Source organism: Macrosteles quadrilineatus, unplaced genomic scaffold (genome assembly GCF_028750875.1).
Source record: "Macrosteles quadrilineatus isolate MER2022 unplaced genomic scaffold, UCM_ALF_1.0 Scaffold_1__1_contigs__length_201487025, whole genome shotgun sequence".
NCBI lineage: Eukaryota > Metazoa > Arthropoda > Insecta > Hemiptera > Cicadellidae > Macrosteles > Macrosteles quadrilineatus.
The window spans coordinates 180551709-180566063 of NW_026542594.1; the positions used below are offsets into that span (position 1 = coordinate 180551709).

The following is a 14355-nucleotide window of genomic DNA, read 5'->3' on the forward strand; positions in this document are numbered from 1 at the left end:
CAGATTTAATCTGTTAAACAAAACCTGAATAATAGATTAGGCATTAAATTTTACATGTGATGCATGTTCATATTCTTACATCCAATCAAATGTTTTTATTGTTGCTAAACATGCTTCATAGTTACATTGGAATCCTGCCCTTTACTTTTATTTACAAACAATGTAGTTTTGCTTTTCAAAATAGTATGTTTAAATTAGGTTAGTTTTAAATCACCTTTGATATTACTAGTTGCTTTGCTACTAGAGTATTAAAATGAAGTAAATAAATGAATCTGAGAGCTCAATGGGGAAAAGTTGTATGAAATGGTGAAGCAAAGCAACATCAAAAAGAAAATAGCCTCATTTCTATGTATTGTGCTTACTACAGTGTTGAAATATTGTTTACATTTTCTTGATTTTATTTCAAACCAAATAAAAACCATTGTGAATCAACAGCCAAGTTACAAAGACATTACGACTCAGACAGAAAATTCACAAGAGTTAATGGATTTGATAACTCACCATTTTGGTGCCATCCATGAAGAAAATTACATAAAGAATATATTGTATAGAAACCAATGGAATAAAATGAATAGTGAGTTAGACTTTATTAAGGAACAGTTAAGTTTGCAGTGCGATAGTTTAAACTCGTTAAGAAGTGAGCTAAATAATGCGGTGACAAGTATTAAAGATTTATCGCTAGTGTTTTCGAACAATGCCAAATCTATTCCGTCGGTTCCGGTCTCGGGAGGAAAGAATTTCATTCCTACACCGCCACCTCTACCACCTCCTGGTTTTATCTCTTCCAGCAGTTCTTGGGTAAGAATAGGAAAGTCTTCAAAGAAGGTAATTTTTGATGAAAACTCTCCACCTCGTCCGATTATTACTGTCGAAAATTTAAAAGGAGTAAAACTGAAAAAAGTTCCACTGCCAGAAAAATCAAAAGATGCGGAAGCCAAGGAAGTGTTTCCGATCCAAGTAAAAAAACTCAGACAACTTAATAGTACAAGGCCTAAAACTGGAGAAAAGTGTAAAAAACAAAAAAACAATTTAACAATCGGTCCCCGGCGCCCTTTCACCTCAGATACTTAAGTTAATATTGATAAAAGAATAAATTATAGATATCTATAAAAAAATTCTGTTTCGCCTCGCTTGAAGATTGAGATGGAGTAATGAAACATCAGAACTCAAGTTAAGTAGTTGTAGACTTTACCTAAACTTTGGACTGTGTACTCTCACTGAGGAAAGAAGATTGTATGTCAAACGAATTAAAGTTTCAACTTGTAAGTCTAATATTAGGCATTTCTTAAACAATTTTTCCCAAACTTTCAATTTTCAAAATGTTGTTTTGCTTATTCAACAGTATGGATTCATTAAAAATGAATAAAGACTTGCAAAGTAATTTGTGATAATCTAAAAATTTATTGGTTAATCAGTGAATTTACTTAATATTCTATGCATTGAATCAACACCTTGTCATACAGCCTGTTTTATATATTCCTATTCTGTGTAGCTGAAGCCAATTTCCAATGGCTTTTAGTTACGGGATGATTGAATATAACGTCTTAATGCAAAGGCCTAATGGTGAGCATTTTGAGTTTTTGTTGACTAACTGACTGTACATATAACAATTCCAATTAAAAAGTAAAATGCTTTCCTCCAGGAGAACAATATTTTTGCTTTATTTGTCTTTTCTTTTACAGAAGATTTCCTCTCATTCGAACATTTGTTTGAATTTAAAATGTCTGAACCATAAGAAATTGAAAATTAAAATATAAAACTGCATTTAATATCTGCACTATACTAATACAGCAATAATATCTATTCATTCCAAACAGTGAGTGATATACTGAAAGTTTCTAAATTTTGTTGTTTTCTTTACCAAAATAAAAGATGTGTTTGCGTGAGTCCAGGTGTCATAACTACGGTAGGCCTACCTAAGTTTTAAATTCCAGACCAAGCACATACAAATAAAAGAGAATCCACTTAATTTCAAAACTATTTAACAGCAGCATTGTTTTCTTTTTCTCTCTTAACGCTCTGCACCTCGTCTTCCTTGAGGGCTGAGATTTGCATCACGTCTTCAGTTTGATCTGGAGATTTTGGATCAATCTCTTCATCTTCGTTTCCTGATTTGACAGAATAATCTCCATGGTAATATGTAGGAGGACATTGGTAGAACCGGTTGAGCTTTGCCAGGTCTATCTGGCTGAACCGCACCCTCTGTCCCATCCTGGTAGCCGCGGCCGGCATCTTCGGAATGATCGTCTCGCTCACTGAGTCCTTGGAGAAGGCTATGTTCCGATAATGCATCACACTATTGTAGTCATAAGGGGTGTTCAGAGTCATAATCTCGGACGGGTCTCGCTTGTAGAAGTTGAACTCCTTTCCTACAACCAAATCGCAATCTGTTAGTTTTGCAACTTTAAATAAATTTTGTACTGTATGAGATTATGTATGCTAGAGATTTTGACGTTTGACTTACTCTAGATGAGACTACTACACTGAACTTCAATATTTAGGGTTTTAATTTAATGGTTACGGCTTTTATCATACTTTCAGCAGACATCCAAACAGATTTTGTATTCTTTATACTTTGAAAGATAAACATTGTTCAATGCTTATTTGCCTCCACAAATATTATAACAGCGGTATAGATAATAAACACAAACAAATAACGTAACTGGCCCGAATACTTTACTGTATTAATAACATTAACATGTTTTGGACAGTTCCATCACTAATATTTACTATCGGGCAAGGGACATAATTTGTTAATGATCCATATCATTTCTGTTCTAATAATCATGTTTGTTACTCATTGAAAGGTGAACGGCTTCAATACCAGTCCTATTTAATTAAATTTAAACATGTGAAAAGAAATTTGAATAAATTGTTAATATTATTTTGCAATATTGAACTAGACAGAATGAGTACCAAAGTAGCTAGGTTTTGCCGCAACAAGGCCTTCAAACTTTATTTTGAATTTAAATACTAACCGGATACACCTATCATAGCTTTATTTTGTTTAAATCAACAAATTTGTTAAATTGGTTTTAATCATTTTATCAAAATCAGGACATAAATTCAGATTGAAAGAGCGATTCAGGTTAATTGAAAGGGGCAATAAAAATAGAGTTGAGATTATGATAGGTAGTTAGATTGAAATACAGTAGATACTTGGCTAAGATCAAAATAGATAGATTGAGTGTAAAATATCTTTACGCCACACTACACTATTTTGATGAACTTTCCACGCAAGGATTTAGTCCAGAAAACAGCTGTTTGCCGCCAGCTTATTCAAATGGGGTTTCATTGCGTAATACTGTTCTGCAATGAGTTTTACCGGACACCAATCAGCTGATTATACTGTATTTTCGTGGCAATTAGTGGTTATAAACAAAAACATAACCTCTCATGACTAGTGATTTTTAGTCCTTTAGTTGGTGGAAATATACAAGGATTTGTACGGATTAAGTAGTATGGCGTAAACTATCGTACGTAACTCGTCCAAAATGTGTGTACCAGACTCGTATGGTAATCCCGTACTCGACTTCGTCTCGCACGGGAACGACCACACTCGTCCGGTAAACACTTATTTTCAGGACTAGTAACGTAATATACTATTACATATCGACAAATCAATCCTATACCTGGAAAGATGTTTTGCCAAAGAATAGTGATATGTTGGTCCCGGTCCTGCCTCGTGTGTTCGTGCCAGAAACCAAGAGCGTGAAGGAACTCGTGCTGAATCGTTCCACGAGTTTGGCACGAAGGTCCGCCAAGGAACAAATCTAATGGTCCATAATTATGAAATCCAACAGCAGCTGCACACCTATAATCAAGTTTGTATGAATTTAAATAGAAAAGCTACGGTATTTTAATAAGTTTGGTTGTTTTTGTATATTAATTATCTTCTCTTCATGATCTATCAAATAACACAATTTTCAAGTATTTTGCAAATATTGTTGGAATTTTTCATTCAACTTAAAGGTTCTCAGTGACGTAGCCAGGGTGGGGGGTCCTGGGGGTCCGGACCCCCCCCTTTCAGGTCCTAAATATAATATTTCTTAGTTAAATTAAACGTGAAATTGTATAATAATAATGATATAAATTATATAATAATATTGTATTGACGTTGGGGATGTTTATTTTCAATTCCAGGAGAGCTAAAAAAGACTGTTTTAGGGCCTATATCTTCAAAAATTTTCCTGGACCTCCCTTCTACCCGACCGGGCGGTCAGTCGACCCCCCCCCCATTTTGAAATCCTGGCTACGTCACTGAGGTTCTTGTTTGAATATTTGACTTTTTTAACACCTGCAAAATACATCACTCCTAAAATTATGAAACTGTTTAAATTTCATAAACAAATAAGAGAATTTTAAGTAATTATGTACAGGCTTCTTTTTAATAACCCAGTGTTCCAGTAAGGGCTTCGGGTCAGTCAATTATCTTAGATTACAAAAACTTAAAACTATTTATTGTTATTCGGATAAAATAACTCAAGTGTGTGAATTTATAATTCATATATAAAAAACCTAATTCGATGAGAAGAGTTCACTGATTATATTAATAAACAAACAGCAGTACCGTACCCCAGTCCGTTGTTCCGCAGTACAATGTAGGCTGGTTGGGTGGTGCGAGGCACGAACCTCACGCAACTGACAGACATAATGTCCGTGAGAGCGTCCAAGATACGGGCCTGCTGTGCCGAGTTGAACTCTCCGGGAGCAAACTCGTAAGGTACGGTTTTGTTGGGCCATATTGCTGTTGGATCAGCTATTAGTGTCTTGAGTGAGTCCCCAGGCAAGTCTTTGGTCTGGAAAAATATTTGGTTTTCTACTCTCAACCATATACATAGTAAATGTAGACAATTTGTTTATAACAATTTTGGAGATTGAGTTTTGGTGTCTCTGAAAAGTGGTTTTCAAAGTGATTTTTATGTGTGCATGTGGTGTGTGTGTGTGTGTCTGTCTATAATCTGTATGTATGTGTTGATGTGTACAGAGCTACAGACCACTGTCTGTGGTCCGATTTGATGAAATTTCTTGGTATATGGGTCCTAATCCATTGTATCTCACATTTGGTTTTTTTTTAAATTAATTTCTTATGTTTAAGTTTTCCCATAAAATAATGGAAAATCAGATATTTACAAAAACTATACCTACACAATCTTTATTATTTTGACTTTGGTTATAAAGTTATTTTGCATCTTTTGTGATTTTCCCAAAAAATATCATAGTTACTCCCACCGCTTACCCATGTATAAGGGTTGTTGACAAGCTAATAGGAGAAAATATGTCAGTTTTCTGACCCTTTTTTTGTATGCAAGTAAAAAAAAATGTTTTTGGAGGTGGAAAAATGGGTTTGGACAACTTTCACCTAAAAAATGTTTGTGATTCTTTAGTATAAATGCCCCTGGTATAGAATTTATGAAAAAAGAAGTTATGAAGAACCTACAGTAGGTAGTAAAGAAAAATGTTATTTAGACATGAATGCAAACTTAAAATATAACCTATTTATGGTGTAATGAAGTGTTTCAGAAGACCTGAGGTAAACACCAGGAAAGGTACTCTGTGACATGAGGGAAAAGCACTGAGGGAAAGACCTGAGGGAAAACACCAGGAAAAGGTGCTCAGTGACACGAGGGAAAAGGACTGAGGGAAAGTGCTGAGGGAAAAGGGCCCAGTACTTTCGCCGGGGGCCGGTACTGGGTACTTCCCCCCACCCTCCAAGCACTTTCTGGCCCTATATAAGGAGCATCCCTGGGGGACTCTAGTTAGTTGGGCCTCCGCCACCGGTGGGTCCCTTCCCTCGCACTAGAGGCGTGTTGAGCTCGGTGCTTCCCGTCCCTGCACTAGAGGCGTGTTGAGCTCGGTGCATCCCGTCCCCAGCACTAGAGGCATGTTGAGTTCGGTGCTTTCCGTTCCCCCGCACTAGAGGCGTGTTGAGCTCGGTGCACCCCGTTCCCCAGCACTAGAGGCGTGTTGAGCTCGGTGCATCCCGTCCCCCAGCACTAGAGGCGTGTTGAGCTCGGTGCATCCCGTCCCCCAGCACTAGAGGCGTGTTGAGCTCGGTGCATCCCGTCCCCGCACTAGAGGCGTGTTAAGCTAGGTGCATTCCGTTCCCGTACTAGAGGCGTGTTGAGCCCGGTACATTCCGTTCCTGTACTAGAGGCGTGTTGAGCCCGGTACATTCCGTTCCGGCACTAGAGGCGTGTTGAGCCCGGTGCAGCTGGTTGGCGTGTTGAGCCCCAGCATCCGTTTTATTTCAGTTTAAGTCCCCGGTGGCCAATGGAGCTGCCTCCCGGGACCATGAATCCGCCTGGAGGGGGATTAAGAGGCCCACCTCCACTATGTAAGAAGAGTGCCGTCTAGGAGAGAGGGCAGTCGACATCCGTCAGCGTTGCTGGCGACATCGCGAGGAGCTGCTGCGCTTGGGACAGCGATCCGCCCAGCACTTCTCGGGCAGTCCGCATCCGACAGTGGGACAGGCGACCTTGTAAGGAGCTGCTGCGTTTGGGCTCTGGTTGGTGAGCCGCCCAGCACTTCTCGAGACAGAGGAGCCGACGTCCGACAGCGAGACTGGTGGCATCGTGTGGAGCTGCTGCGTTTGGGCTCTGGTTGGTGAGCCGCCCAGCACTTCCTGAGACGGAGCCAGTTAGAGGACTGCAGGAGCTGAGAGAAGAGGACTGCAGGAGCCGAGAGGAGAGGACTGCAGGAGCCGAGAGGGGAGGACTGCAGGAGCCGAAAGGAGAGAACTGCAGGAGCCGAGGAGAGGACTACAGGAGCCAAGGAGAGGACTGCAGGAGCCGTGAGAAAAGGTCTGCCTGAGCCGAGAGGAGAAGGGTAGAGCCGTGCTGTTAGGACTCCTGAGAGCCGTGGAGCAAGTGGGAGAAGCCACAGGTTGGGCTTCACGAACAGAAGAGATTTGTATATATTGTGTATAGTTTTTGTGTAAATAGTCCTGAAATAATAAATGTGTTGTAATCCATGCAAGTGTTCAGTCAATCTGAGTCCTAAAATCCCCGAAAAGGTCTGAATGCTGTACAAAGGTAAAAACCTGAGAAAGTACGTTACATATTTTGGCGCCCGAACAGGGACCTGATTGACTGACACTTGTAGAACAGACCAGGGGTGGACTCATTGAAACTAGAAAAAGATTAGGCAAATTATCAACATAATGTCTGGTGACGACTTTAAATCCCAAAGTCCACATACACAAAAAGATAACGTGAATTTTCAATCATCATGGATTTATAAACGAAAAGTTAATGAGTTACAGGAGGTGCTGAAGAAAATTGTGCGTCCATCGACTTCTGCGACCATAGATGCCAAGCACACCATCAGTAGCTTCACTAAGAGTTATCTGGAGTCTCAATGGGAGACAACTGCATCGTCAGCAATGATTAGGAAAGAAGAAGCAAGGACCACAATACAACAGGTGCCAGAGGCAGGGAAGGAAACCGTGAGTACCACTGACAGTTATCCTGTAATCTATTTTACCGAACCTAAATTGAATCTTAATTTTTACGTTGAAAGAGATGAGACATTGCTGCCAGACAGAGGATCAAATTTTGTTCCTAATACCAGAGATTTTAAAGGAACCATACCGGCGAAACCCCAGATCGTAAATACTACATTTGAGAGAGAAAAGTCATTTTCGCTTAAGAAATGGCAAAGGGAGGACCAGAAGCCCCAAAGGAGAGAGCGCAAATTCAGAGATAGGACAATGAAAGTAAAGTATTATAGACACAAAGGGAAAACTGTATAAATTGGTTTCATTTTAAATGTCGTTTGAGAAGTTTTGTTATGATTTGCATTTTGTGAAGATTTTTTTTTCCATATTTGAAGAGTTGGTGTTAGTTGAAAGGAGCTCATTGTTTATTTTGACCTAAAATGGGATATTGGTTTTAAGAAAGAAAATTTTTTTTCTTTTCTTTGTTTTCATAAAGAAAGGGGGGAGTGTAATGAAGTGTTTCAGAAGACCTGAGGTAAACACCAGGAAAGGTACTCTGTGACATGAGGGAAAAGCACTGAGGGAAAGACCTGAGGGAAAACACCAGGAAAAGGTGCTCAGTGACACGAGGGAAAAGGACTGAGGGAAAGTGCTGAGGGAAAAGGGCCCAGTACTTTCGCCGGGGGCCGGTACTGGGTACTTCCCCCCACCCTCCAAGCACTTTCTGGCCCTATATAAGGAGCATCCCTGGGGGACTCTAGTTAGTTGGGCCTCCGCCACCGGTGGGTCCCTTCCCTCGCACTAGAGGCGTGTTGAGCTCGGTGCTTCCCGTCCCTGCACTAGAGGCGTGTTGAGCTCGGTGCATCCCGTCCCCAGCACTAGAGGCATGTTGAGTTCGGTGCTTTCCGTTCCCCCGCACTAGAGGCGTGTTGAGCTCGGTGCACCCCGTTCCCCAGCACTAGAGGCGTGTTGAGCTCGGTGCATCCCGTCCCCCAGCACTAGAGGCGTGTTGAGCTCGGTGCATCCCGTCCCCAGCACTAGAGGCGTGTTGAGCTCGGTGCATCCCGTCCCCCAGCACTAGAGGCGTGTTGAGCTCGGTGCATCCCGTCCCCGCACTAGAGGCGTGTTAAGCTAGGTGCATTCCGTTCCCGTACTAGAGGCGTGTTGAGCCCGGTACATTCCGTTCCTGTACTAGAGGCGTGTTGAGCCCGGTACATTCCGTTCCGGCACTAGAGGCGTGTTGAGCCCGGTGCAGCTGGTTGGCGTGTTGAGCCCCAGCATCCGTTTTATTTCAGTTTAAGTCCCCGGTGGCCAATGGAGCTGCCTCCCGGGACCATGAATCCGCCTGGAGGGGGATTAAGAGGCCCACCTCCACTATGTAAGAAGAGTGCCGTCTAGGAGAGAGGGCAGTCGACATCCGTCAGCGTTGCTGGCGACATCGCGAGGAGCTGCTGCGCTTGGGACAGCGATCCGCCCAGCACTTCTCGGGCAGTCCGCATCCGACAGTGGGACAGGCGACCTTGTAAGGAGCTGCTGCGTTTGGGCTCTGGTTGGTGAGCCGCCCAGCACTTCTCGAGACAGAGGAGCCGACGTCCGACAGCGAGACTGGTGGCATCGTGTGGAGCTGCTGCGTTTGGGCTCTGGTTGGTGAGCCGCCCAGCACTTCCCGAGACGGAGCCAGTTAGAGGACTGCAGGAGCTGAGAGAAGAGGACTGCAGGAGCCGAGAGGAGAGGACTGCAGGAGCCGAGAGGGGAGGACTGCAGGAGCCGAAAGGAGAGAACTGCAGGAGCCGAGGAGAGGACTACAGGAGCCAAGGAGAGGACTGCAGGAGCCGTGAGAAAAGGTCTGCCTGAGCCGAGAGGAGAAGGGTAGAGCCGTGCTGTTAGGACTCCTGAGAGCCGTGGAGCAAGTGGGAGAAGCCACAGGTTGGGCTTCACGAACAGAAGAGATTTGTATATATTGTGTATAGTTTTTGTGTAAATAGTCCTGAAATAATAAATGTGTTGTAATCCATGCAAGTGTTCAGTCAATCTGAGTCCTAAAATCCCCGAAAAGGTCTGAATGCTGTACAAAGGTAAAAACCTGAGAAAGTACGTTACAATGGGCATACAATTTGATAAAAATTTAAATTAAAAAATAACAAACAAATGATGCAGAGGGAAACCTATGTCATTTGCCTCATTTGACACCTAGAAGCATAGGTCTACTGAAAATATGAAATGAATATTCTTTCAACAGTCACCACACCACATTTTTGTGCTGATTGTATACTACATGTAAAATGACTACCATTCGGTACTTTTCATTTTACACCAGACTGTTTTTTATTTGGCTCAAGACTACAAGTTCTCTATTTTATCTACACTAAAACAAAATATGGTGGATTCAAATACAACACAACTTTACACAAATAAACAAATTGTAATATGATGCAGGACAAACAACTAAACAAGTATACAGGGTGTCCCGGAACTTTCTACCAATTTTTTAGGGCATTGTTCCTGGGGGAAAAACATATCGAAATATCATATTTAAATTGTCCGCAAGTCCTTAGTTACTCACACATCTGCCATTTTTTTTCACTTATTAATTTTTTCTAACAAATGGTTAAACGTACAAAATTGAAACTTTACAGAAACATTGATTACAACTAGAAAAAGCTACAAAAATTATGACAATTTTCTAAATTCATAAAACAAAATGGCGGCCATTTAAAATTTTGTTTCTTAAATAACTCAAAAACCGTTGATTTTATAAAGATTTTATTTTATATAATTATTTTGTAGCTTTGTCTAGTTGTCCTAAATGTTTCTGCATAGTTTCAATTTTGTATGTTTAACCTTTTTTTTAGAAAAAAATAGTAATTGAAAAAACTGTGTGCGTAACTGAGGACTTCCGGACAATTGAAATATGATGTTTAGATTTTATGTTTCTTACCCAGTAACAACGCCCTAAAATATTGGTAGAGAGTTCCGGGATACCCTTTATATAAAAGTTCAGTAACATTCAATGAAAACAAAAAAATTCCAAACAATTACCTGTAAAAGAGCTTGTTGTTCAGGCCGTAGAATTATATCACCTTCGAACAGATCTCCCTCTTCTGGCAGAGGCAAAGCTAAAGAAAGCACCGAACCTTGCAACACAAGGCAAATTACCAAAACGAGACCCATCATATCTAAGGCAGAGGAAAACACAACTTTGGAATCTCTGGGGCCGGTCATTGTTTCTTGGTCATTTGTCTATCCTACACTAATGAACTAAATCAACCTTATCATCCGTGATAGTTAATCCACTTAATGTTACGCAACAGTTGTATTTAACTAAATAGGTATTTTGTATTTGATTTTGGAAATAAGTTGTTAGGATAATAGGGATACTTTGGCTTATTGTAAAAGATTTCTGTACAGTACATAAATTACTTGCAATGCATATACAGGGTGGCTGAAAAGTAGCTTGGACCCAACCTTTATAGTCAGGTTGGGTAGCAGGAAAATATTTCAGTTCTGGCAGACAGGCTGCAATTTTAGGTGGTTATAGTATACAAGTTTCTGAACCTAAAACCGCCCAGACCCCAATTTTTAAGGACCTCGGTCGTCCGTAATGACGTCATCAAAATGGCGGCCGTAAGAGGATGCTGGGTCCCCATGAATTGGCTATAACGACCGAATTCCTGAACCGATTTTCATGAAATTTGGCACACAAGTGCTTGAATACATTATGTCGGCCTGGGTGGAAAATGGTCAAGTTTCATAAAGTCATTTTAAAATGGCGGCCATTCAAAACTAAAAAAATTATGAGGAAAATAATTATGAATTGTTTTATACACGGTGAGTTTTAAATGAGTTTCCTCCCTACTTTTTTATACTTTTCTTAAGATATCAACTCCGAACCACGTCAGATAATTGTAGAGTAGCGATTACTTCATTTCGACTAGTTTTTATTGTATCAGTTTTTTGTTATCAAGCTTTCTTGATAAAATATAACAATTATTTTTATTTAAAATGTCAATATTTCAAAAACCAAACATGACAATGAAAAACGAATTGCAGCATTGAATTCACCATAAAAAAGTAGTTCAAAATGATCGGTCACAACACCACCTTCATATTTAAAATAATTTATCACATTTCAAAATGGCGGATCCAAGATGGCGGCTGAAAAAAATACATCCGTCATAACCGAGTTAAAATAGGTCAACAATGAATGGTGGTGTCCACTTGTCTTTATCTAGCACTATTTTGAGATTATGGCCTTAGTTTGTAAATGCACAATGTTATAGTGGACTAAAAATAAAGTTATAAAAAGTTCTCATAACTTTAGAATGGATCAACATTTTTTTAAACGGATTGCAGCATCGTATTCAGCGTAAAGGTTTTGTTTGAAACGGTGGGTCACAACCCTATCTTTACATTTGAAAAAATAACTTTGTTTCCAAAATGGTGGATCCAAGATGGCGGCCAAAAATGTAAACCCAGTCAAAATGAAGTTCTTGCTACTCTACAATGATCTGACATGGTTCAAAGTTGATATCTTAAGAAATGTATAAAAAAGTAGGGGGGAACTCTTTTAAAACTCTCCCTGTATAAAACAATTCACAATTATTTTCCTCATAATTTTTTATAGTTTTGATCAGCCGCCATTTTGAAATGACTTGATGAAACTTGACCATTTTCAACCCAAGCCGAGATAATGTATTCAAGCACTTGTGTGCCAAATTTCATGAAAATCGGTTCAGGCATTCGGTCGTTATAGCCAATTCATGGGGACCCAGCATCCTCTTACGGCCACCATTTTGATGACGTCATTACGGACGACCGAGGTCCTTAAAAATTGGGGTCTGGGCGGTTTTAGGTTCAGAAACTTGTATACTATAACCACCTAAAATTGCAGCCTGTCTGCCAGAACTGAAATATTCTGCCACTATATGCAGCTATACGACCCCACTATTAGCTTTTCAACCATTTGAGATATTTGAAATCGGTTTGCAGCAACCTTCTTAGATATGAAGGATTACAATAATGATCGTTAATTTTGAAAATTTTGGCCTTAGGGGTAGTGGGTAGCTCAAAATGTTCAAATAGGAAGTATGGCCGAGATTGGTATCATTTTACAGGTCTTGACAAAACTAAACAATTAACATTATAGAAAATAGAAATCGGACCACTAATAAAAAAATAACAGTTAAAAATTACTGTACTCTTAATAACCATTGTCTTAGTAATGTTCAGCTTCCATTTTGTTAGTGGTCCGATTTCCATTGTCTTAATGTTAATTGTTTAGTTTTGTCAAGACCTGTAAAATGATACCAAACTCAACCATACTTCCTATTTGAACATTTTTAGCTACCGGTACCCGTGCCCCACTGAAGGGAAAAACTGTCAAAATTGACCATCATTATTATTGTAACCCTTCATATCTAAAAAGTTTGCCGCAAACTGATTTCAAACAACTCAAATATAGATATGGGGGATGCAAGTTAATTTTCAGCCACCCTCGTGGTTATTTTGATTTGATATGTTTAAGGGCGCCATTTTGTTATTACTGGTCCGATTTTTGTTTTCTTAATGTCAATTGTTTAGTTTTGTCAGGACCTGTAATATGATGCCAAACTCGACTGTACTTGCCATTTGAAAACTTTAAACTACTAAGCCCTAAGGGCAAAATTTACAAAATTAATCATCATTTATTGCAGCCCCCTCATATCTAAGAAGGCTGCCACAAACCGATTTCAAATATCTGAAAAGGTTCAAAAGTTAAGGGGGAGGGGGGTGCAAATATACAAAATTCTTTTTTATGCTCTTCAAAATGGTTTGGAAAGAAATTATAATTTTTTTTGTTTTTGGGGTCAAAAATAGGAAAAATAAATTTTTAACCCATAAACCCCTGTTTCCTTAGTCCCATTATGCTGGTTCGTGAACTCTTTCGGGAAAATGTTGGTTTACTAGTTTGTAACAAATTTCTTCAAATTCATAAATAAATGTATATATGAATTTGAATGGAGGGTGTTTTTGGGCTCTGGGCACCTCAAAATTAAAAAGTAAATCGGTCCCGGGTCTAGGCCTTATCATGAGACCTACAGTAATGGCTTATTCCCTATATGAGAAATTCGCTAAAACTGTTCTAGTTTCCTTCTTAATGGAAATTTTTGCAATTGATGTACTATGGGCCAGAGAGAATTTCATCTCTAATCACCTGCCTTGTGGGGGAATTTTCTCATCCTTGTGCCCTCAACAAACCTAAAAGCTCTTGCATCTCTGGGCCCAGGCCTATTTATTATGCATAGTATTAGGGATGATACTAAATTTCATCCTTCAAACAACCCCTATGTATTTTTCCATTCACCCACCCAATTATAAAAACAATTGAGCTCTCAACCAATAGGAAAACTAACTACAATAGTTCGGCAGCTTAGAAAACGACCTGCGCGCTAATGCTAAACCAATGCTGGAGGAGGTCGCTTTATAAGCAGCCGAACTATACAAGGATGATCTTTTCCACTGGTCACTGAAACCAGGGGCCCAAAAATACAAGGTCAAAATGTGGGGGCTGGGGATTCATAAAATTAAACATTGTTTTGTGAATTTTAATTTCAGTAAAACCATAGAGATAGAAGATAGAAGATAGTTCAATGGTCAATGTATACAAAAATGGACAGCATAAATATAGCCCTGGGCACTACAAGTCTTTTATATAGTTATTCTATTAAAATATAGGTGGGTAAGAAATAATACAACTGTTACGAAATGATACCACTTTACTTTATTTACAAAATTGGTAATGAAAACTTAAGACGATGTATTTAGTGTACAAAGGTAACCAAACAAAAATTTTACAAACCAAAAGTTTGAAATTAAAATAGTGGTAACCAAACTATTTTTATAAACCAAATACTTAATTTAAATCACAATGCTTTTAA

General features: G+C 39.6%; 1 protein-coding gene across 1 annotated transcript; it reads right to left on the reverse strand.

Annotated features, from left to right (window-relative positions):
- Window positions 1-1977: 1977 nt before the first annotated feature.
- Window positions 1978-6376, reverse strand: LOC129002988 (bone morphogenetic protein 1-like). The gene is made up of 4 exons (XM_054431157.1): window positions 6329-6376; window positions 4576-4799; window positions 3633-3814; window positions 1978-2369 (listed from the first exon to the last, which is right to left on the reverse strand). The coding sequence occupies exons 1-4, from the start codon at window positions 6374-6376 to the stop codon at window positions 1978-1980; spliced, it is 846 nt and encodes a 281-aa protein (XP_054287132.1).
- Between the last annotated feature and the right edge of the window lie 7979 nt (window positions 6377-14355).